The 25264-nt window shown below is 42.9% G+C and overlaps 1 protein-coding gene across 1 annotated transcript; it reads right to left on the bottom strand.

Moving 5' to 3' along the window:
• Positions 1–2720: 2720 nt before the first annotated feature.
• Positions 2721–24042, bottom strand: LOC139053561 (snRNA-activating protein complex subunit 1-like). The gene is made up of 8 exons (XM_070530491.1): positions 23663–24042; positions 23574–23601; positions 23214–23342; positions 19793–19933; positions 17458–17568; positions 14195–14304; positions 6057–6102; positions 2721–3557 (listed from the first exon to the last, which is right to left on the bottom strand). The coding sequence occupies exons 1-8, from the start codon at positions 23809–23811 to the stop codon at positions 3201–3203; spliced, it is 1071 nt and encodes a 356-aa protein (XP_070386592.1). The 5' UTR covers positions 23812–24042; the 3' UTR covers positions 2721–3200.
• Between the last annotated feature and the right edge of the window lie 1222 nt (positions 24043–25264).

The following is a 25264-nucleotide window of genomic DNA, read 5'->3' as shown; positions in this document are numbered from 1 at the left end:
ACCCAGAGGAGGAAATAGAGCAGGACGAAACATTGACACAGGCTGACTTGACCCTTGGCACACTCCAGCACCTCAGCTGGTGCAAAGTGAGATGTGGGGAAAGGAAGTGAAACAATCACAAGCAGCCATTTTCCATAGTTACACTGGCTACCGCTGTTACTGCTGTACACTTTGGGCTAAACTGCTATAAATTTTTTATGACCAGGCATTTTAAAATACCCAAGTGTGCCCATTCCATACTTTTATTTAGGTTCAAATGCCTATTTATTGATAGCGCAATGACCCAGTCTTTATTACGAGGTTTTTGATATTGTAGTACGATACTTGAACCTCATTACTACGAAATTGCATCAGGCACGAAGGTATGTTCGCTACACGTATTCGTCACCTGCTGAAATCGGAGCGACCTTTTATATTTATTTCATTATAGCTGATAATTCATTATATCCATGCTTATCATCTAGAGGTTCAACGCAGCTAGTACAGGCCAGTTCGAGGTAGAAGCACAGGCCAGTTGGTGTAGCTCTGCCAAGAATAAAACGGTTCAATATACAGGACAGAGAACTATCCGAAACATGAGCACCATAGCACTCCTCTTGCTTGATTTGGTTCTCTGTCTGTGAATTTTGTATCATCCTCAACAATAATATGGATCGCTTCGCTGCTTACAAACAGGCGGCCATGGGCAACTCTCGATTTGTCTTTGTTGGCACTTCAAGAGCATTCACCTAAGTGATGAAAGAGTGTTTCAAGCTTAAAACAGCATCGCACATAGCTGAGAGAAAAATCTTGTTACTTGCCACCTATCACAGGTTAGTCAAGGAGGGAGGGAAGGTCAGCCGTCCTCACAGCTCCTGCCCTTTAACCTTCTTATGAGCAAATTTGTTGTACACAGCACAGAAGTCTACTTGCGTGGTTTTTTTTTCATAAGACATGGTTGCGGAAATTTCCCATAAATCAGATTTTTTAAAGTAAAATTTTTGCATGCACTCCAGTTAAGAGGTATTCTTCCCACTGCCTAATACGTGCATGAAAGAGCCAAAAAGGCTGGTTCCCATAACCCAAGGAGGTTTTACAGGCATAGCAACACATGGAGAACCACAGAAACCTATCAAAGCTCGCAGATGTTCGAGTGTATCACACTGGGAGAGGGCTCACCTTGATACCCTGCAGCAGCCATGGTATCTATGCTACACAGCGGCAAGGCCTCCAAGATTGCGAATTTCAAAAAGCCATGCATTAGGTCAGGTGTCACTTCCAGCAAGCGGTAATGGTGGTGATCTTCTTCAGTTTCAGTATCGGAAACTGTTGTTTTGTACAGCTTTCCGCAACGCTGCCGCTTGTATTTTAAACATCAAATTTTGCACGGAGGCTCCCCTATATCTACATTGTATTAAACTAGGCGTTTCACAGAGTGCAAGATTTAACTGCAGCTGGAATTTATGGGCTACGCTGTACACAGGACAGAACATTTCTTTACTGATAGGAAAAGTTGGTTATAAGAAATAAAACATGACCCCAACAGGTCTTGGGCTGTAGGTGTACTACTGCCATCTCAAGGATGAAGGGGTCTGCAGCAAGTACTCACTCCAAGTACCCATGCTGGTAATTGTCAATTTCTTTTATTCACAGCCTTTAAGCAGCGCTTAAGCAGATGAAACAGGCACTTGGCCATTGAGTAGTATTATGCATATAGCAAACATGGCCTCCAAGATTCTCTGCACATTGCTGGCCATGCCTAGGCCCCACACTGCTTCTCAATCTAATGGATTCTGCTGCACTCCCAGCATACTTTGAGGGTGGTGCTCTTTTACACTCGGTATCAAAAATATCGCTATTTAGCTAGCTTTTCATGACGAATCTAGGCTTATTTTAAGCGGTGCAAACTTTCTTTGCAGTTGGCCTTGAAAAGGGGCCCACACAATAAGCCACTAGAGTTCTTCTCACATAGCACACCCTCATTGGTTTGACAAAGAAAGCATTGTGCCTGCTTCAATGACTGCGCTCTGCAACTACAGTGCTGCATGCAAGAATTTGACACTTCGTTCAGACTCAAAAAGATTCACTTGCTTTCTACTGTATATATATAAAAAAGTATGCCCTAAAGTGCCTTACATAAGAACCACTTTCATTTCCTGTTCTTTTTCCTTTCTTTTTTTGAATGATGGGGCACTTGACATAATGTGGCTAGCCTTTATCACATATCATGAGGCCACCTTATCCAAGTTCATTCCCACGTCTTCTTAATCCCTGCCTTGTCAATTCCTCCACCTGCACTTCGGCTGTCCTTATGAATTAGGAGCTCCTCCCTTTTCCTTACAACTGTAAAAAAATTATGGAAGATACTGCACACTTTATTGCAGTCGACACCGGACATGCCATTTCTTTAGCCTAGGCCCCATTGGAAGCTTGCAATGTATGCAGAGCTGCTGGCTTTAGTATGTCAAAACCATCCAGACGAAAGGGTTCAACGACAAACGTGCTATTTAGCATATGTTCAGAGATACTGTATTGTGCTTGATGCCTAGTAACAAAAAGAGCTTTGTTGCATGCAATAATTTTGATGAAAGCATGTTTGCATAAAAGTCACTGAATGCATTAACGAAATGCACACACACACACGCATGCACACACGCACACAAACACACAAACACACACACACACACACACACAGAAACAAAAATAGAAAGGTGTCGCCAAGTAAGTAATATATGCAGACATGTAGCAGTATAGGTTTTAATGTACGAACTTGCATAGTAACATGGAAGGCTTTTGACTATTCTCACTGACAGCACTCGACTAGCAACAATGTTATATACATGCAGAAGACATAACCTCTGACATCAAAACAAGCTATTAAAAGGACATAGGTGTACTTTGCCACGTAACTCTGATGTGATGAAATGAATAAATGCAGTAGAAACTGTACAAGCCCAATGTAGCATGCTAATGCGAGCTGCAATGAATTAAATATCAAGACAGTGGAGCAGATCCACGAAACAACCCAATTTCGTCCACTACATTCCATACATGTATCATTAAAGTGTTTTACATCAAGGCTTTCACCATTCGTTTTGATGAACAAAAAGAACACAATAGCCAGTGGCCACTTTTCCCTGAAGACAGACTTATGGGAAGAAAATAAATAGTCCTGTCACTTTCAAACTACAATTCTATACAAAGTTCTGCCCAGCTGTTGCTTAGTCTCCTTCTTGACTTGGCTTCTCACTTCTGGATTTTCTGCGTCCTCTCCTTGGTTCCTCGTCACCACCCTTGGCAGCACTAGCAGACTTCGATGCCTGCGACGTTTTTCGTGGTAAAGACTGCTTTTTCGCACGCTTTGCAGTGGGGCTGGTGCTTTCTGTGGACTCTAGAATGCTTTCGTCATCGCATCTGCTCGTGGAGGAGTCTTCGTGCAAGAGTTCAGCGAAGCGCTTTCCCTTGCGAGTTTTGGTCACTCTGCTGAACTGCTGCGTTCGTAGCCTTTGACGCCTTGCAGCCACACTTTCCCCTTTGTTGTTGGAGCTTCTTCTGTCCTTGCGAACCACGCCTGCAGCCTTGGTAAAGGATAGAGCGACAGAGGTCAACGTATCTGGTTACACACAAACTACAGGCTCAGGCTGCTTTCATTCAAGAAGAAATAAAGACACAAACTAGTACATATACTATCATGGACAAATGAATCCATACCTGCCAACCTCTGAACATTAAAATTCGTAGAAATCTCAGGGACATGACACCAGGGGTGGGAGAGAGAGCAAGCAGGCATTATATTTAAGGTTTGCCCTGAGCACACAAGCAGCAGCTAACTTGGAACAGCGGAGACTGACAAGCAGCAGTAAATCCCAGTGACTTTATCAGTGATTTTGCTGTTGCTGATTTCACCTGTTTCTGTAGCTTGTCTGAATAAGCTTGGTTGAAGCAAGTACATCTCTTGGTGTCCTTTCACAAGTGAGATACCTCCAACGGCAGGTTCGGAGACCGACAAGCAAAACTTTCTTGTGAGAAAAACTTACTTCTTGTAAGACTTGATATTGCAGCATTCACAAAATCTTAGAAGAATCCCTAGGTTGTAAACATTACGAAACATTTTGGAGAGTTTACGCATTTTGGAGAATTACAGAAATCTAAGGCGTTTCTGATTCTATTTGCGATTACCTTAGTAAATACTTTGTAGGCAACGGACAGTAAGCTGATCGGTCTATAATTTTTCAAGTCCTTGGCGCCTCCTTTCTTGTGGATTAGGATTATGTTAGCGTTCTTCCAAGATTCCGGTACGCTGAAGTCATGATGCATTGCGTATAGAGGGTGGCGAGTTTTTCTAGAAGAATCTGCCCACCATTCTTTAACAAATCTGCTGTTATCTGGTCCTCCCCAGCTGCCTTCCCCCTTTGCATAGCTCCCAAGGCTTTCTTTACTTCTTCCAGCGTTACTTGTGGGATTTGAAATTCCTCTAGACTATTTTCTCTTCCATTATTGTTGTGGGTGCCACTGGTACTGTACGAATCTCTATAGAACTCCTCAGCTACTTGAACTATCTCATCCATATTAGTAATGATATCGCCGGCTTTATCTCTGAACGCATATATAAATTTGGTGCAGATTAAAAAACAAGAAAAAAGAACACCCTATATTGCGGTTTGATTGTGTTGGCTGTCATTACCAAAAATTTTGTAATAACTGACTGTCACCAGGAAAACTTGAAGGTGGGCTAGTTGGTGATTCCTGTTGGTAAAAGCCTTAAGCGAACAAAAATACACTCCCATACGGTACCGATGCATACAAGCAGTCAAGAAAGTGTGAAAGAACAACATGTTTGGCTTTCTCAAGCTTCGGAAGAAGTTTGAAAAGAATATGTTTGGCCTTGGACGCTTTCTTTAATAAGAAGTATTAAATAGGCGGTTCTGATGCTCTTTTCGTGCATGTGGGGAAAATTATGTATAAATTCTAGCACCCATACTGTGAATACTCAATTGGTAGTAAGCACTTGAGTGCAAACACAGAGGGGGAGTTTCCTGGGTGTTTGTGTGAGTGTAAGTTTATGTATGTGTTTTTTTTTTTTCAATGATTAGGTTACGGTGAAGCAAACTTGCTTGTTAGTGCAATATATTTGTGTTCAAGCAGCAAAAATATTAAATGCAGTCACCAACTAATTTCTAGATGTGAAGATGTGAGAGAGAACAAAGCTACCAACACATTGAATCAGCACGAAACCACAAGTTTGGCTGCCGAGTGCTACGAAAATTTGCTAATGGCATCAAACATGAGATCACACGCACTGGCTAGAATCATAGTCGAACAGTAGGGTCTGCATGTGGCCCCCTTCATGCCTGAAAAATCAGTTGGTGACTACACCTGACGAGTGGAACTTGAAATGTGTGGATGAAAGAAAACTCCACATTGAAATGGTACATTCTGGACTGCAGCTTCGCTTAGCAGAACCGCAGCCAACAAGCCGATGAGGCTATTTTGTCTGATTGCACAGTTCGCACAGTTGCCTATTGGCAAATGTGCAAAGCACATGTATGCAATTTATTGTTGTTCCCGTGCACCTTATTGGCATGACGAGCCCCCAACAGGCAGCCAATATAAGCAGGAGATCCTTTGTTGGGATGGTGGAGGCATCACGATTACGCAATTACTCTGCATAGACGGGACCACAATATCTTTTTTGTTGATATCAGCATGTACTTTTAAGAAATATCGGATGTAACAAAATATATATTTTTTTTGTCAGATGCGACTTAAGTATGAGGGTAAAAAAACCATTGTTTCAACAGACCAACAAGATAATTAGTTTGTGCTGCTGTAACTACATGAAAGACACTGTGTGATCTTATACCATTGACAATATAATCAATAGTGTCTTGTGCCGTGACAATCAGCAGCTCAACAACATCAATCAACAAATCATGTTCGACAACACAGCAGCTCTACGAAGGGAAATCGTGACACAGTAAGCTGGTGTTTTAGATCCACTCGAGCCAACTGTTTACTGCACTCAAGTGTGCACAAAGAGGCACCTCCTACAAATGAATGAACAGCAGGCCCCTTACCTGCTCTTGCAGACTTCGATACTTGGCTTGAAGCACAGCAACTTCCCTGCAAAGCAACGAAGTGGTAAATAAGTGCATGAACGGAGGAAATGGCATGACTGTGACATTTGCACATAATCGGGATTCTAGGAGCTTGCAAAGTTTTAAGATCATACTTCAATAAAACATTCTTAGATGAAGAGATTTATTCGAAGAACAACTATTTTGATAACGCTGATCTGTACTCTACTGCCGCTATACACACATGCACATACACAAAAACAAAACAGGAACTAAACCGATGTCGCATTTTCTTTGTATGAGTGAGGAACTAAAAACTTTATCTCCCACATTGGATTTCATGCAGATTATACTTTGTCTGTCCGCATGAGGTTACTTATTTGTATTTGTTACCCGAGGTTGGTATCATCATAGGTGTGAGGACCAATTATGAGGATATAGTAGTGCGTAATGCAGAGTTCTCATGGCATGGCCAGAAAAGAGGGGTATGTGCACACTGGAAAATGTTAATACACAAACAGAATTCTCTGATTTCAGAAATGAAACAGAATTCTCTCATTTCAGAAATGGAAGCAGTATTCGATTTGAGAACGGGCCATTTGCAAAAACGCTGCTGCACATGTGTGAGAAAGGTATTTTCTCACCAAAATTGTCTGTACCACAGTCTAGTAGAATGAAGTAGTGTTGCGATTATAAGCATTGCCTTTACCACCGCCAAACCATGATCACCCCTCTACTATGGGAGGGTTTGGTGGTGCCGAAGGCTAATGAATGGCAACAATAATGAGCATTTTAGCCCTATGTGATATGTTAAGCCCATAGCGCATGGACCGCCTCTCCATGGAACCAAGGTGACGTGCCATGTGATCAACGTTTCAGCATGCTGTGCATGCTGATGATACAGTGAAGAATCAGCTGCCAACAAATGACAAGCACTAAATTCTGTGGTGCCATCTGATAAGTAGAAATGAAAACACTTTTGAGGATTGTCGATGTCTTAGACCTAACAGCATCAAAAACAAACAGTTGATTTCAATCATAATGATAAAATATCAGTAATATTTTACTCTGACATGAAATGGGATTAGCAATGGCCAATTTAATCATTTACTATTTCTTGCTGTTACAAATGGTAGCAGGAGTCGGAGTTTCATACAATAACTACTAGAGGGAACTCTGGAGCCAGCGTCTACAGGAGCTGCAATGGAAGCGGTTGAAGCAGCATGGGAACTATGGGAAGAACATGGATTTGCCTAAACTTTGTCCTTCTGGCTTCAAATGGCTTCGTGACTTAGCTTGTCGTTTTCCACAATGTACTGCGTAATAAGTAATTAAACAGACATCATTAAAATTGTCAGGCGGTATAATTCAAACTCAGGACCTCTAGCATAGAGGCCTGATATTGAAACCGTTACACCACGGACGCATGCTTTGGCAAGTGATGTGCATGCATGCCAATGCCTGGAGACGCTTGGAATGTTTCGATCTGGCTACCTCGACACGCTCAATCGTTGTAATTAGTAGCAATTGCACATGTTCGTAATGCCTTTTGCACTTAGAAAAGTACAGATTGCTCAGAAATTTACGACAATGAAGGCATATAAACCATAATAAACAAAGCCACGAGAATGTCTGAATCCACAAGCACGAAGACCAGACAAATCCATGTACTTCCCATCATTCCCATAGTGGGTCAACGACTGCAGTGCCAGAGTTCTCTCTACTATAGCGTAGGAAATTCTACGGCAGGAGTGAATTCAGATCGAAACAGGAGGCTTGAACTCTACCATGTTGTTATGCAATCGCGCACGATGACCTGCAGTGGTAGCTGCACCTACCATCACAAGTCACTATGGTCCCTAGCAGTCCCTAGCATGGGTCCCACATAGTGCACCAGTGCACTTACCCTTCTCTTCGCAATCCAAGCTCTATATTAGCTGCAATTGCTCGGTAATCCATAATTTCCGAGACAACAGTTCCAAAAATATACAGTCACCGAACAATAGATTGGACATGCTCGACCATTCAGACAACTTTGCAGCACCATCACTGGTTCTAGAGATGTAATGTATGAGGATGACCTAAGTTTCAAACAACTTGCAGGGCAACGTTTGATAATTTGGATTCCACACTGCTTCGCCTGCATGACCATGTGCCGATTTGGCTACTATCAAGCCAACCGAGCCAAGCAGAGAAAGTGATGTATTTGTTTTAATATGTTGCCAGTGCCTCTGTGAAGTTGAAGGTAGCAAAGCCTAGTCGGATAGTTGACCCAGTTGTAGCCAACTTCACCCAATTTACAGCACCAGCCAGGTCAAGCCGGCAAGTAGTTAAGGCTGCATGGCTCCACTTGTGGTTTGTCTTGAGAGTTTTGCACATTCAGTGTTTGTTCCTTTATGTGTGACATGATCCCAGGCGATTTCTTTGATTTCTAGTCGACTTGCATTAATTCAGCCCTGACAGGACTGAGGAAATCGGTAGAATTATCTGGCCTGTCAATTTAAAAACAGACAGAAAAACTTAAAAACTCACAGCCGATTCATTTGGCAGTATTTACATTCCCCCAATTCCTACATGGCCCTGAATCAAACGGGCACCTGCTTTTTAGGGGTTTAAAGTAAAAGACTACCACAGAAATGACATTATAGCTCGGAAACAAAGTAGAAATCGAATGCATACCAAATGTTTTAATAAGGAATACCTAGCGTGCCTCTGATGTTGGCAATTTAAAAAAACAAAAACAAACGGTGAACTTTATCTTCACAGAATGGAAATTTATTTGCTTATGGTCCATTGTCACCACTCTCAGACAGCACTTTATCGCTGTTTATGAAGAACCACAATGTGTCGTCCTAAGTATAAGCCAGAGCACATTTGATATTCTACATTTATTAAACGACTCTCCAAGGATTGTAAATGAGATGGTGGGCAAAGATTTGGCCAACCACTTCGCTAGTTCATCCTGCGACACATACAATTCTCTGGAATGCCAAGAACACGTGACTTGTTGCCACAGCTTAACATGTAAAATAACTTATTGTTTGAAAGTGCTTTTGTAACCAGGTTGAAAGTAGTGCATCGTTATGCTAAGGGAGAATTCATGCTGATGGCACCCATAGTTGTTATCTTGTAATGGCAATGGCAATGACGCTGGCTAGGCTGGCTCTCACGGTAGGCTGTTATGAACGTGGTCTTGGTTTTGTACCAGACTGCACCACCCAAGCAATTTTCGGATGACAATGCTTGGAAGAAAAGGCATGTATTACAGTCTGGTAAATACTTCAGTAATTCATCATGAGCTATCAGTGTCACATTAAAATCTTCCTGGGGCAGGCCGAAAACAGGCGTTTTTGACAAGAGATGGCATATGTTCAATGCATTCACTGTGCCGTAAGCGCCGCCAACACGGACACTGCCGCTACTGGAGTCACTACTGCAGCCATCATTGGGTTCGGATGCATGCATGATGACCAGCCAAGTTCGAATTATCTGGCGAAGGCTAATTTCAGGAATAAAAGTTTTCTCCCATAGAAATGTATGGTCACCGGCTGTGACCTTCAGTCTGGATTACATTAACTGGATTAAATTAATGAAAGTCTACTGCATTACGAATTTTTTTCCGATCACAATCCTCAAGCAACTTCCAACAGTGCCAACTCCAGCTTTGATGTCTCTACTGAAGAGGGCAGCAATTACTATTGCAAGGAAACCCATGATCATGTGGCAATTTGAGCATAGTTGACCTCGGTTCGTGTTGCAGGGGGCGAATATTTGGCACATGCATAGACAGTACTCTCGTCTAACTGTAGCAACGGTGTGATAGTAGAGTTTTAGAATATTAGAAAGGAATTGTGTCAATGCTGCGCATACGCATGACACAAACAGGATTTGGGGTTCGCTTCGGGCACGCTATTTTCCAATGTAAAAGGGAGCCCTAAAACTTGCCCCAAAAGCTTTGCATCAATAAGCACGCTGGCACCCAATAAACATGGGGCCACTTTCACCTTATGCCAAGTTCGACTAGATTCTTGGTAACTTGTAAAATTCATAAGCTACAAGCGGTGATATAGGCCATTGCTATGTCTTATCTCGCATAAGTGGCAAAAATTTATCAATAAAACTGCGCTGTTTTCGAGTTCGGTTATCCATTTCAGAGCCTGTAAGCCTAAAACAGAAATGCTTTGGTTACACAGAGAGAAGCGGCCAAATCCTATGGCAAAGCCCAAGATGTGGCCCAGCGTGGTAGTGAAGCGTGTCTTAGCCGAAGACAATGCCTTTCCAATGACTATTTTTGGAATGGCGACACCAAAGACGGCAGAAAATTAATGGACGCGAAAAATGTAAGAGCGACTAATTTCGGCATGACAAATTATTAGTAATGTGAAGTTCTGAAATCTGCTTCATGAGAGCACACAGAAAAGAGCCTACTAGTACTAATGCTACTGATGCTCAAAATTATTCTAGTACACTGCAGCGAAATTGAGCTTCTGGATTGCCCGGACTGATGAAAGTAAGAAAGCTGGTCACTCGGAACTGAACATAACATAAATTATGCTCTCAATCATTTATCTTAATGCTAGGCAACAACAAAACATATATGCCAAAGCAGTTTGTTTGCCATTTTTTATTTATCATTTGTTTTAGCTTTGCTTTCTAGCTTTGCTTTCTAGCTTTGCTTTCTAGCAGTAGTGGTGCCGCAACTGCAAGATGCAAAGCTAAGCAGGTCGCAAGTGCAAAAGACAGGGTAATCGGGTTGCACACAAGCATATGGCAGATCAGTTCTGCGGAATTCCGCAAGGTGGAGGAAGGTTCACGAAATGAAAAGTTGACACCCATCCATATGTAGCATGAAGCTACAAAGAAAACCCACATGGGTTTCTCAGGAACAAAGCTTCGTAGTTGAAGATGAATTTTCCCTGGTCCAGGATTCATTATCATTCGGATTCATATTGATTGTCCTTGTGCTTCGAGTTGTTGATTAATTCGCCCCCGCATTGCGATCTGCTAGCCTCCTGGTTAGCTCACATGATAGAGCGACTGCCCCGGAAAGAAGGCGTTTGTTACAGGTTCGTATCTTGGACCAGGACAAATTTTTCTTTAACCACAAAGCTTTGTTTCTGAGATACCAATGTGGGTGTCCTCTGTAGCTTCATGCTACATATGGGTGGATATCAATGTTTCCCTTCATGCAGGCATTTCTTTGTGCTGCAATGCATTGACCAACTTTTCTGGCTGCCCGTGGAATTAAAGCAAGTATTTTCTGGTGAATTCAATATTTAGGACGCCCATCTGCTTGGACCCTTAGGCGGGCACTATTAAGTCTGCACTGCCGGTCAATGGCTGTATTGTGTACAGTACCATGCATTTTACTGAATGCCATATTAAAGGGACACTAAAGAAAAAATGATTTCTTCGGCGTCAGTAAATTACCTTTCTATGACACCAAAAACACTACTCTTACTACGATAAAACACTTGGTAAACCAGAAAAAGCGCAAAAACGAAAGATGGGTGGCGACGCCTCCTTGAAGTTCCCGCATCTGGTTGTGGCGACGTCATGGATTTTAATGGAATATTCTAAGGCCTACTTAATTATGCAGTGGTACAGAATGACTACATTATGTTCTAAAGGAACTAAATATTAAGCATGGCAAGTTTCGGGAACCTTTAGTCAGCCGACACGGCCCAAATGCGAAAACATACTTTGAAAAAAAAAAAACAAAAAATCAATTATGGGGTTTTACGTGCCAAAACAACTTTCTGAATATGAGGCACGCCGTAGTGGAGGACTCCGGAAATTTCGACCACCTGGGGTTCTTTAATGTACACCTAAATCTAAGCACATGGGTGTTTTCGCATTTCGCCCTCATCGAAATGTGGCCGCTACGGCCGGTATTCGATCCCGCAACCTCGTGCTCAGCAGCCCAACCCCATAGCCACTAAGCAACCGCGGCGGGTTCATACTTTGGAATACCTGATGTCACACTGACGTACCGGCATTGGAGTTTCGGCGCGGGATTCAAATACTGATACTTCGACCTTCATTTTCTCATCTAATGATCAAACTATTATGTTGAAATGACTGCCTGCAGGGTTCTCAAACAGTGCTTTATTAGTCTCAACTGATTTATTGTTTCACTTTTGTGTCCCTTTATATAGGGCTATTTTTTTATTTCCAGCTACGTTTTATTCGAATTATTTTCCAATCCCCTTGAAATCAAATTAACAAAGTTCCAATGTAGTTTGTTGGTTTCCTATTCAATTTCAAAAAGGTTTTCTTGTGAGTAGCTTTTTGTTTCATCAGTAATGTTACAGCAAGTGTTATGCTTTTCTGCATTATACTTTCCTTTTCTATGGTCCCCTAAAAAATGTATGAATGGGGTTCTACTGTATTGGCATTTCAATAGAACTTTTTGGCCAAGTAGGTTCTATCTGCTAGACATTTATGGGTGCAAAATGTGACATACAAAAGGAAGGAAATGCACAAAGCGGCATTACAAACTGACTTAATGATTGAAAGTACAGAAAATGCACCCCAATTTTTGGGCATGCACAACACAAAATGCAGACGTTGTGACAGCGCTAGCGTAATAATAATGCAACCAATTACCCTCAAACAAGTGCACCTCAGGTAAGGTAATCGATGTGCCACAGACACACATAGAACCTTTCTTCTTGATAAAATATGCCTCCCCGATTTCATGTGCTGTTTTATTGCCTCTCCTGCCCAAAAACTTGACATGAAGAAAGCACTGTTGACATGAGCAGGTTTTGCAATGGGTGCTAAGATGCACACCATCCAGTTTGCACATGTGTGTGTCTTTCCTTTGTATGTCTCCTTTTGTACCCAAAAACAATTTTGACATGGAGATAAGGAAATTTTTGTATTTATGCGCTTCTATTACAAGACAATAGAGAATGAAGTGCCTCACAGAAGCAGCAGCAAAGACAGCAGCGGAGAGTGGCCATCATGTGATTAAACAAGGTTGACGAGGAATGTGGCCATCAATAATTAGCAACCTACACCACACAGAGCACACAATGCAGCGTGGTTTCAAGGCACCAAATAAATGTGGAGAGGCTTACATGAGCTAAGCTGGAGACTGCCACACTTAAGGCATAAATAAGCACACGAAATGCACAAACTAAACCAAAAGAAGCATTGTCTAAAGTAGCCAACACACTCTAAGCGCATTTTCAGTGTGGCATTACCCAGTGTAGATGTGCTAGTTTCATGCCAAGCCACATGCACTGCGTTTCCATGGTCAAAATGTTTGTCATTCCATAACCACTTTAGCGAGCAAACACATAAGCACATTCTGTAGATAGCAGTGAGGCTGTCGCACAGTACGAAATAGATGCCCTGGTGCTGGGTGACATCCCACTAAGAATACATCAAACATCTTCGATCTGCTTGACGCTTAATGTCGAGGTGCCTTGCCTTCTAGCCTATTATATTTGTAGCACGAAATTCTGAAGAGCTAGGTATTTTCTCTACTAAGACTAGTTAACAGAAAAATGTGCCACCATCAGTGACATTTTACTTTGTTAAGTATTCTCTTATTACACAAAAGCACTCTACGAAAATTGGTTTCAAATTTTATGATCACTTTCTGTCTATAGACATATTGGTAGCCCTGGGCTTACTTCTAAATTGACGACATCCTTGAGGGCTGAAGCAGATTCAGCAGGAAATCACGAACGAGGCAAACACTCATAGGAACAACTCGCATCATAACCACGGTTGTGATTAAAATGCTCCATCATAGCCAAACCTCAAATTCAAACAGCATATGCACTTCTAAACTTGCACAAGCGCACTATACACAGGATAGAAGGAAAGGGGACGTGTCCCACAAACAAAGTATTACATTACAAGTGCTGACTGTACCTAATTCTTTAATCTAAAGAGGGGAAAGTTCAGTCTCATTTTGACAGGATGAAATTAATGAACATGCTTGCATCAGGCATGATGGGAGCTCCATGACTGTCTTATGATTTCCAGCCCACCTAGCTCAAACTCAGCCAGATGCTCCCAGTACAGCGATAAAGAGTAATGGAAAAGTCATGGTGCAACTTTTTTTTGCATTTCTGACAGGTCACGAAGAAACGGAATGATAACAGAAATTACAGACTCACCTGCAAAGGCCTTCATAGATATCTTCTTTGACGATGGCCAGATCTCTCACTTCAGGTGTTTCTTGAGCAGACTTCACTGCTATGTACTGTCGATGAATCAACGACAGTTGCTGCAAAGACAGATATATAGTAGCATACTGAGTGCCGTTGACAACTGAAGAGCCTGAATGCACACATTTGCTACTTTGTACTGAATACCTCTTGTCTTGGCCTGATGAGCAAAGACTGCATTAAGATTCTGTAGGAATGTTAAAGTGAGAGCATCTCATCTATGGCAACAAAAGAAGGTATAGACAACTTCATTTAATTTACAGAGATTGCCACACAGCCATAACCACATGCTTTCACATAGGGTTGGAAGAGTTCTTCCTGTGATTAAAAAGTAAACTATAAGTCGTCCAAATAACTGCAATAACAAAAGGATGCCATGTTAGCAGTAGCAAATTAAAGGCAACTGAAATTCTTATAAACCTCATTGGAGGAGCAATGGAGGTGCTGCTATGAACACTTGTGTTTTGGAACATCAGTCTCTGCTTGTAAAATGGCAGATTAGAAAGAGTTAATCAGAATAATATTTGACCTAAGTCTAATTATGACTGGTCGCTTCTGGCTGAGCCTGTACTTGCTCAGCCTGAACATACTCCTGATTGAGCATGTCCAACAGTCGTATGTACCATAATGTTTAAGCACGCGCTACTTCAGTGCAGCTCTATTCAGCTGCATTCAGCTGCACTTTGCGATTTGATTGTGCTTGAAAAGCTCCACACATTGACTGCGATGAAAACAAGATGTGTGTGTGTGTGTTTTACAGAGATGCAGTTGTTGGCTAGGGCTTGAATACAAATATTTATACAACTGTGCATGTAAACAAATGCACACACACAAGAAAATGCCATGTGGGTAGTAAAGACAAAGAAAAGAGAGCAAAATTATGGATATAGTGACATTTACTTCCCACCATCAACTCGCATCAGCCTCTTCTTTCCCCTAAGATTTTGGAGTTAAGCCACCGTGAACAAAAATGCAATACTTGCCCAAATGTGTATGTGCATGCAGTGCATGAGTGTTTGTAAGAGACTAAAGTGTCTCAATATATGTGTGCTGGCATGAACACTTGTAAAGTGAGCTTCATAAAGTTCCATAGGTGGTGTGGTAGCCTAGTCACACCACAAGGTCTTTGTGCCAGAGGTGACAGAGTGCAACTATGACTATTGGACATGAATAGTACTATACTGTCACAAAAAGTGTAAAAATAATAAGTGATGTTTTACAGTCACTTAATGACCATCAGAAAATAAATGGCGCAAGACAAAAGTTTAGTACAATCCAACACTTAAAGCACTGGTAATCAGTTTACCTCAGTCACTTTTACAGTAAAGATGTTAAGGGGAGTTCTACTACAATTTTCGTGTGTCGAAGACCAGCGGGTGGAGTCCCAAATTTGCTTAGAAATGAAACTATTAAGCCCTTAAAGGGCACCTCACCAGGCCACATAGCAAACTTTGGTTGTATCCTGGGGGTTCTTACATGTCCTCTAAAAAGTGTTCTAGTGTAAGAATTTTTCAAATTGATTCACTAATATCTAAAACAAAAACATTTAAGTGCCGTGAACCCATGAATTCAGGAAGCGAGTGTCACCGCCAACACAGACACATTCTCCACTCAGCCCCGTCTAGCCTCCACAAGCCACATTCCATCCCTGCGTTCCATACTGGAGCAGGAGGATCACATGACACATATGTCACAGGCCCAACCTTTTATGCGAAGCATATTAACGTAAGTTTCGGGCCTTCGCGCAACGCCCGGCGGTGGCCACCATTGACCCTGAAGTGGGGTCACGTGACATGACGTCATGTGATGACGTCACACAGGCTGCAGATGGGGCCTCATATCGCGCCGTTGGTCGCCTCCCGGCGGTGGCCACCATTGACCTTCAAGTGACCTTCAAGTAGGTCACGTGGCATGACGTCACGTGATGACGTCACACCGGCTGCAGATGGGGCCTCATATCGCGCCGTCGGTCGCCTCCCGGCGGTGGCCACCATTGACCCTGAAGTGAGATCACATGATGTGATGTCACGTGATGACGTCACACCGGCTCCAGATGGGGCCTCATATCGCGCCGTCGGACGTCGCCCGGCGGAGGCCTCCACGCTTCGGTTCGCGCCGTCGTGCGCGACGAGGCGGCGGCGCCACCATCGCTGCATCACGTGATATGTGACGTCACGCCAGGGATGAAGTGGCGCGCGCCCGCCGTCGCGTCAGTCTCTGTGCCCGCAACCACGCCAGCGTCTTTGCGCAGGGCGTGTATGCGGTCAAGATGCCTCCAAACGCTAAGGATACGCTAAGGTTAAGCCCAGTGGATGCTTCGCATCCACTGGGCTTAACCATACGCATTGGGCTTAACCAGACGCATTGAAGCGAGAGGCAGACGCAGCATTTGCTCTGCCTGCGCTCTTCATGATAGGGAGTCCCACCTTGGTGCCAGAGTGGACGAGCGTCACAGGCTTTGCTTTGTACCGCCGATGTGAAAATATCGTTGACACAGCACAACACCGTAACTTTGGTTGCCAACTGTCAAACTGAACAAAATATTTCTTTTCTCATTGAAATTATTTTTTCACAATTGCCCGGTAACTCGAAAAATTTTATGGCCCCTTCCATGGGTAAGAAAAATTTCCCTGTGACTGTACTTATTTGAACAAAAGGTCACATATGTCGCATATGTTGCATTTGCATACATTGAATTTCAACATAATAAAATTTCTATATAATGAAGTGTTGATTCTACCAACTTCGTTATGTCAAGGTTTTAACTGTATAAACAGTTAAGAATTTTTGTTTTTCACATGGCGTTATACTGGCTTCATGTAGGTGGTCAGCTGGGCGTTTGTATGGCTGCAGAAGCCATCAGTAATCGGAGTGAGCTACAGCCGCACTTGAACTGAGAAGCAACTGCTACTCCATTTGAGTAAGGCTGCGCGCCCGCAAGCAGACTTCAGACTAGTGCTTCCAAAGGGTGTGAGAACTCTCCTATACAGCTTCACAGTCTCTGATGTATCAGATGTTAGACTGGCATATACCTGTGAAGGCTTTCTTTTCTCAACTATTTAACATCATGCGAGCCCCGTTTCACAGCTTGTTCATGCTGGACAGCATCCTCACTAACTTGGAAGGCGCAGATCCATGTTTTGTAACTGATTTTTGCTCAAGAACTAACACGCACATTCTAGGAAAAATCCTTGAGTGTTTACGTTGCATACCTGGAGTGTGCCACCTTTAGTCATCCTCTCCAGTGGAGAAAACACCTTGGTGCTGGCTGCGGCAAGTGTACTGACATCCTCCTCTTGACCATGGTACATCACAGGGCTCCTCTGCATAAAAATGCAAATATGATATTCAACCACTAGCACACACACAACAGCAGCCAAAGCGTGAACTAGCATTCTGAGGAAGCTGAAGAATGCAGTACTATTTTGAACAGTTAGCATGTGATAGCTCAAGAATATCACAGACATGCGACTTTTCCATCTAGTGGCCTGCTTAAGATGATTAACACAATAGCGAAATCCCTTGCCCCACCAGCACATTTGCATTCAAATGATCGAGAATCCACTGTGACAGAAATAAGTTGAGCTAGCAACGTTACTAAAAAAATACACCTAAAGATCAATATGAAAACAATGAAGTGACACTATGGTGCTTTTGCCTTATTCTTTGAACTGCGTGTCTGACCAACTCACTAAAGTGAGAGTTTCTGCTCCATACTTCAGCCAGCTATGTGGTCCAGAGACACTGGCTTTGGAATGTTTTCGCTTTTGCTGTTGTATTACTTTTTATACAGACAGTAAGCAGTTTGCCAGACTAAATTAATTTACCTTATCTGTAGAATTTGTATATAATGGTTGTGTATTGCACCTCTCTATATCTCTCTGCTCCTCCCCCCCTACCTGAGTATAAATTCCGAGAATATTTTTTATTTAACTTTTTTTTTCATTTACAACATTCTGTAGAGCACAACTTGGTCCTTCTAGGATGGGCACTAACACAGTGCAATACAGAAATATAAGAGAGGGGGGAAAAGTGTAGGCATGAAAGGCAGACATCAAGATGCTGCTTCCATGAATGGTGCTGGGTAGCACTCCCAGGGCTGGATGTTGTACACATACACATATGCCCAAAAAAGTGAACGGGAGAGTGGTTGCTGAAGTGGCTCAATGCTATGGCACTACATGAGTAATGTTAGGCATGTGGGTTTGGCTCTTACGTTGTGTGGTCATTCACTTTCATTTCTGTTTTTATTATTTGTACATTTCAATTAAAGGAAACAGTTAATTTCACTGACGCTTTCCCTGAATACATTATCTATTGGCTTTGTGTAGTTGTAACTAACAAAAATCCGAGCCCCTCGGTTCTCCCGAGTCAACACTTCATGCTTTTCACTGGTGATTTTATTTAAATAAAAGTTTATTCTCTCCCTTCCTCTCTCCATCTCAGTGAGAGCCAACAAACCACCAGTACACGCAAAGGAAGAATTTGAAGATGTTGATGCAAGCTTGCACCAACAGGATATAAGTTATAGGCAATTAAACCAGCACTCTAGGAGGCATGTATAAGTGTGTGCTGTCTGACAGTGAGGTGTCTGGTGTCAAGATGGCTTCAATGCATGCCCACATACTCCTTATATAATGGCTTGTTTGTCCAGTCTCTTTGTGCTGAAGTGCCTTCTGATCCTCAGAATTTGCAGCCACTACAGCTTGCTGCACTGATGACAAAGCAGCGGCTGCTGCCAGTACAGATAGTGCAAGCAGCCACTTCCAGAATTCAAGAAGATGTGCCAAGCTTTCACATTGGTAATCACGAATGTTTTGCTGTTGCTTCATCATCAGCACAGCTGGCAGCTGCTGCTGCAAATTCTGGCAAGTGAGATGGGTGCCAGCTCAAAGCGACTGCACAAGCAGATGAGAAAGTAAGAAAGGATGTGCACTTGCATTGTCACTCTTTAGATACCAGGCACTGCACCTGCAGACATTGGCAGCAAGGAATTTATCATGCAGACCTACAATCTCCAACCTTACAAGCATATTTGTAGCTGCCCTTGACCTTCCTGAATGAAGGTATTTAGAGGGTAGAGCGCACGTGTGAAAGCATCCGAGCAAAGTTATAGAGCATCTTGTGCGACATCTTACTGTATGGATTTCAATCAGGTAACTCATGACAGGTGGCATATGTGCGTGCACATCTGCCACCTGTTAATCAAAAGTATAAAGAGCAATAGGAGACATCAAAATGCAAACATAGGCCATAACAAAGGAGAACAGAGAACAAAGGAGAACCAACAAAGGAGAACAGAGAGCTCCTTTGTCAAGCAGAAAAAGAAAGGGGGGATATTATATATTCTCAGTGACGTGACGCAGGCAGAAGAAAGAGTTGAGGGGGAATGGAGAATGCAAATGGTACGCTGATATTCAGTTTTTCTAAGGAATTCCTCCTGGAAAATATTCCTTGCTGGGTGCCATACTCATTGTAATGTTTTACGCGAAATCTACAAACAGGTATTACAGGGTACCTTTAGAACAACATAAACGCACCATGTACCTGTCTCAAGAGGGCAACAAAGTGAAAGCACTTCTCCAAACGCATTCTGTAGAGGAGGTAGCAAGCATCCAAGTGCTGCTCTCTGCTGGCTATCCGCAAGAGCACCTCTGACTGCTCCCAGTCAAACAGTCTGAGTCGTATCTGCGCATACATCACACCAAAGTAAAACACTTGTCTTTTGCTTACCGTCCATGCAATGACTGAAACATTCTTTTCCAAAAACTTGCACAACATTAAATATTCGTTCAATAAACCATATTTTATTCATCAGGTTCAGACCACAAACTGGGATGACTTATATATGGAAGGTTGTGCCGAGAAGGCATTTACTACGTTCCTTTCTAGAATTACTAAATGCATTGGTAAGTGTGCTACTTAGTCACAAGACACACATTGGTATTCTACTACTCCAAGAAATCCTTTGATCACACATGCCACGTTGCGTTGCAAAAAAAACTTCTCAAAAAGTAATATCACAGCCTTAACATTAGTTTTAAAAGTCGCTTCCATAAATAATCAAACATTCTTACCACCGTTCTCAGGTGCACAAAATGAAACTACTACGAAAACGACATATCTGAAAACAGAAAAGATGCCAGGCATAACTGGGAACTAATTACATAGTTTCTTTATATGAAAGAGTGATCTGGGCATCAGAAACATTATCCTCAATAATCATGAATACACCAAAGATCCTGATGTTGCTTTCGCATGTAGTGATCACTTCGCTGCTTCAGATAATAGTCCTCCAACTAGCACAGTGCTAAGTACTTCATGTAGCTCATGCTCATTTTATCCTAGTCCTGCTTCGCCATGGGAAGTTTACCTTGTTGTTTCATTCCTGAGATCAACTGGACCTGGCCTTGATTCTATCAGACGAGCACATATGAAGCTTGTATTTACCGGTATCTCACCTGTCCTTGCTGATATTATTAACAAAGTGTTCCATACTGGAGTATTTCTGAACTGACTTCAATTTGCTAATTTCAGTCTTCAAAGAAGGCCGTCGCCAAAATATTAACAATCACCATCCCATTTGTATCTTGCCATTTTTTAGCAAGGTTATTGAAAAACCTATCTATACTTGCCTCACCAACTACCTAAACAAATTAAGGCTTATGACTCCCTTCCAGTTTGGGTTCCAACATGGCTATTCAACTGAGTTAGCACTAGTTCACTTCACTTACAAAATAGAACAAGCCATTGACCAGGAATTGTAGGGGCTATATTAATCGATCTGACAAAGGTGTTTAACAGACTAAATCATTGTATTTCATTACATAAGTTAAAGCGATTCGGCATTACTGGTCCAGCTCTCGAACTTTTTAGTGCTACTTGTCTAAATCTTCTATAGCTGTCTGTGGTAATAGAGAGCCTTAGCCTGTCCGGTATTCAGGTAAACACAAGGGGACTGGGCGTTTTACAAGGTGAGCAGATGCACAAACATGAATGTCTTGCATGGTGCAGCCACCTGGCAACGTAGAGCTCAATCACACGAACACAGAGCTACTAATGCAGTAACTAAGTGCGCTATTTTACTTCACTGCTGGTGTAAATTTTCAGTTGCAGCGTAATTGTGTTGCTATAAAAAATTTACACCAGCAGCAAAGTAAAATACACATGGATTAGTGCAATATTACTTGTTTGTCTGGCTGAGCTCTGCGCCACCAGGTGCCTTCACCGTCCAGGCCTTTCTCGTATGCGTTGATGCTCATCCGGTGAAATGCCCAGTCTGCTTGTTCGGTGCCTATCGCTGCCATTCTTGTTGCATTTATTTCTCCAACCATCAATCTGCGCAACCTGTGAACAAACACAGTGGCATGAAAAGTATTTGATAGCCCCTTTGAGAACTTTGCCACGAGTACACACCTTGTACAAAGGTTATGGGACACGTTGGCCACCTAAGTTTGTGGCATGTCTCATCGTATCATGGCATTGTGGCATGTTTCTACAAGGTCAAGCACATCATGTCTTGTGACACAATGTTTTAATGCTGAATAAAAGTTTCGCTTGCTCTGCAAGTTCTACCGTGCCGGCTGAAGGATGCGTTCATCACTGAAACTTGCAGCACATCTCGTTATAATGCGTCATTTTGTCTTCAGCTCATGAACGCTTCGCTTACACTAGCTCCCACATTGCATACCATTGCATACAATGGCAATGGTATGCATACATCTGCATACCATTCTTTTCTTTCCTTTTTTTGGGTTGTGCATAACAAGCACAGTCAAAGGCCTATGAGGGATCTTGCCAGGTACTTTTTATCAAACTTTCCATTATGTAACCGATTCCCTTACATTTAAAAAAACTGAGCAGAGACCATCGAACGATGAGAGTCAATGTAAATTAAGTGATAGCTTTTTGGTGGATCAATTGAGACGTGTTGCTCGGACACTTAATAGTTTAACTGGTTAATGATGTTAGGTGTACGAGTGCTGTAATGTATGGTATGTTGAAGTGAAATTGCTAAGTAACTTGCAGCCTCAAAAGACAGGGAACTCTACCATCTTTGAAAAGTTTACGCCTTTTGGGGCTTATCTTGACCCAGAACAATAATCTTTTCATGCCCGCATTTCCTTTCTTTAATGCTGCGAGCACAGTACTTCCGTCATGAACGGCTTCCGCATTATCAGCATGACACAGCATTCTCAGTTTTAACAAAGGGAACGCAAACAAGGCAGATGTCGATTATTGTTGTAGGACAAAATAAGCCCCAAAGGGTGCGACCTTTTGGAAGAGTGTGTATGGCTATGACAGATATGCTGCAGCCAGCATCTTCTGAAGCACTGCTTGCACTGCAAAGGGATTTTAGAACTCTGCACTCAGCTCCAGTATAAGTTATGTTTGACAGAAGAATTCTGTGTATGAGGGATGCTGTTTCTGCATTCTTCTGACGCCTGTAGCAAGTTGCAGGTGCTTGATGCGGCATATTATACAAACAATCGGGCTTGGCATGACGTCATCTCCTAGAGTGCGGCTATCGCATACGCGGACGCACCACAATACATATTTGCGGTAAAGAAAAAAAAAACAGTGCAGATCGTTTCATTTTGAAACGGCTGGCACGAGTTTTATTGTACTTGAACAACAAAAAAATTATATTACTTCATACTTCATTAAGACGCGTCCGCAATGCCCGACCTGGCTGGACGAAATGAACAAGCGCAATACTCGAACCCATTGAGCGCACTTGCCCAGTACAAGCTTGAGCTTTATGGTGAAGAATAAACGAATGTGTGTTGCGAGAAACAATATGCAAATTGCTCGCGCTACAGACAGCACTATGTTCACGAACCCAATTTCGGGACCGTCGGCTGCATGGTGTAAACCGCATACAGCATCTAAAGACCAAACACTCTCTCTCCGAATCAGCAAGTGGGAAGCCATAACTGCAGTATGATAGGAATTATTTCATACGAACCTTCAATTTCGGCACCGTTGGCTGCATGGTGTAGACCGCATATAGCATGTAAAGACCAAACACTCTCTCTCGGAATGAGCAAGTGGGAAGCCATAACTGCAGTATGACGGGAACTATTTCTTCGAAGAACTGCAAAAGCAAAAGCCAACAGTGACACAACGCGCCACTCTCGCCGGCACCTGCAATAATATTTCTGTTAAGGCAACGAGGTAATGGAAGGATTACTCTTTGCGAGTATTTGTTTGATCTAATGAAAGAACGCGCGTTACAGACATATAATAGCTTCCCTGGGTCACACGTCGCGTCCTAAGCATAAACAAGAACGCAGATCGCGCGTGCACAAGAATGTCTGCTACTCACCAGACGAAGTTCCCGGTCCTTCCGACCACTGAAAGGAAACAGCGTACATTATTTCCGTGCAAATTTCCGTCGTAATATGACGAGCTTACCAAAACACCAAAGAAAACTTTGCCTCCCGCCAGACTTTGGAGAACGCATTGTATCGTAGACTTTCCACTGACATAAAATTTCGTAAGAGCATGTTCATGTCAGTGTGAAATCCAGCGGATACTTTCTTAGGAATTTTCACACGACTCATACTGGGCTCGTACCACTTTGCTTTAGCTTATCGAGCAAAGTTATGCCCTATGGTTATGCTGTAAAGCCCGGACCACACGTACGCTTGCGGACGCGCGCAAGCTCGCGTTCACGCGCCCACGCATGCGCAGATGGTGCGACATGGCTCGTACGCGTCGAAACGCGGCGTGAGCGCGGGGAACAGCTCCTCCCTGTTATCGCGCGCTTGGGTTGCCTCGCGTCTGCGCGCCTGGCTACGCACCTACGGCGCGGAACGTTCAACTCTCCGTGAAGCAGATTTATATCATGCAAGAAAGTGGTTCTTCTTTCCTTTATGCGCTGATCTAGCAGCTATAAAAATATGGCAATTAAGTTTATAGATATCAAAGCATTTTGAAACACTATCGATAACCAAGTACGAAGCGGCGCCTTCCGAGGCGTCCGTGAGTGAGCCCAGTGAGCGCGCGCTGTCGCGCGTCTGTGTGTATGCAAACCACAGAACACCTATACAAACTTAGAGAAGGGAAACTGTACCCTCCACAGTGCTACGGAAATAAGCGTAGCGGTGGCGTCGTGAACTAAAGTATGTGACCACGGGTGGCGCTGTACAACAGGAAACGGAAACGGGGTTTTGCACACGCTTTACCAGGGGTTCTATTCTGGACACGCATGGCGGCTGCACGGCCGCCATTACCCGCCATGTTTACTCTCTGATTGGCTGTCGAGAGGTCATGTGTTTTGAAATTTGTGCCGGGAAACGGAAGTTTTGCGAAATGCCATTTTGCGTTTTCATCAAGATGACGAAACGTGACGTGGAGCTGCAAATTTTATGGACTAATACATTTTTTTGGTCCTTGGCAGATATATTGTGATGTTAGTGCTTCAAAAAGAATGTGAGCGGTAGCGTGCAGAAGCCAGTGCAATGCATCTGCGATTGCGCGAATATGTGGTGGCGATTCAAGATATGCGCCATGCCAGCTTGCTGATTGGCTGAAGGAATACCTCGTGAGGAGCGTCACAGGAAGGGCTGTTTCGTAATCGTCATTTTGACGATGCGTGACGTTGCACTGGGCCGCCATTGCTGAGATTTTCCGCCATAATTTTTGCTGCGACGAGCCGCGCGAATTATGCTAATGAGCAGCCATATGCAATGGCAGCCGAGAGGAATGCGTATCGCCACATTTTCCCCATCGTTTGGCGCCACGAAAATCTTTTGTTCATAACGCGTGCTCATAGTATTTGCATCGCTCTCGGGTGGTGTTGGCATTTGTGTTTGGGGCCATCATTTTTTTAAAGAACGCGTTTATACAAAATAATATTGGTTGAACATAGCAAACTTTCAGCAATATTGTCCACTTTTCACTGCTGCATTTGTATTGTAATCGAGATTAGTGCCTTTTCGCACAATCAGACGTTATGACAACGGCCTCTTTCTAATTTATAAAAAGAAATGTACGCAAGGCGGCGCCTTGAAG

Source organism: Dermacentor albipictus, unplaced genomic scaffold (genome assembly GCF_038994185.2).
Source record: "Dermacentor albipictus isolate Rhodes 1998 colony unplaced genomic scaffold, USDA_Dalb.pri_finalv2 scaffold_152, whole genome shotgun sequence".
Classification (NCBI taxonomy): domain Eukaryota; kingdom Metazoa; phylum Arthropoda; class Arachnida; order Ixodida; family Ixodidae; genus Dermacentor; species Dermacentor albipictus.
This window is presented reverse-complemented; position numbering and strand designations above follow the sequence as displayed.

What these genes read in the sequence shown, in the direction of transcription:
- LOC139053561 (XM_070530491.1), bottom strand. Translation starts at nt 23,811, where the DNA reads ATGAGTCGTGTGAAAATTCCTAAGAAAGTATCCGCTGGATTTCACACT. An exon ending in AAGTTTTCTTTGGTGTTTTG is followed by an intron (nt 23,602 to 23,662) that starts GTAAGCTCGTCA and finishes GTTTCCTTTCAG; the next exon opens with TGGTCGGAAGGACCGGGAAC. An exon ending in TTGTTGCCCTCTTGAGACAG is followed by an intron (nt 17,569 to 19,792) that starts GTACATGGTGCG and finishes ATTTTTATGCAG; the next exon opens with AGGAGCCCTGTGATGTACCA.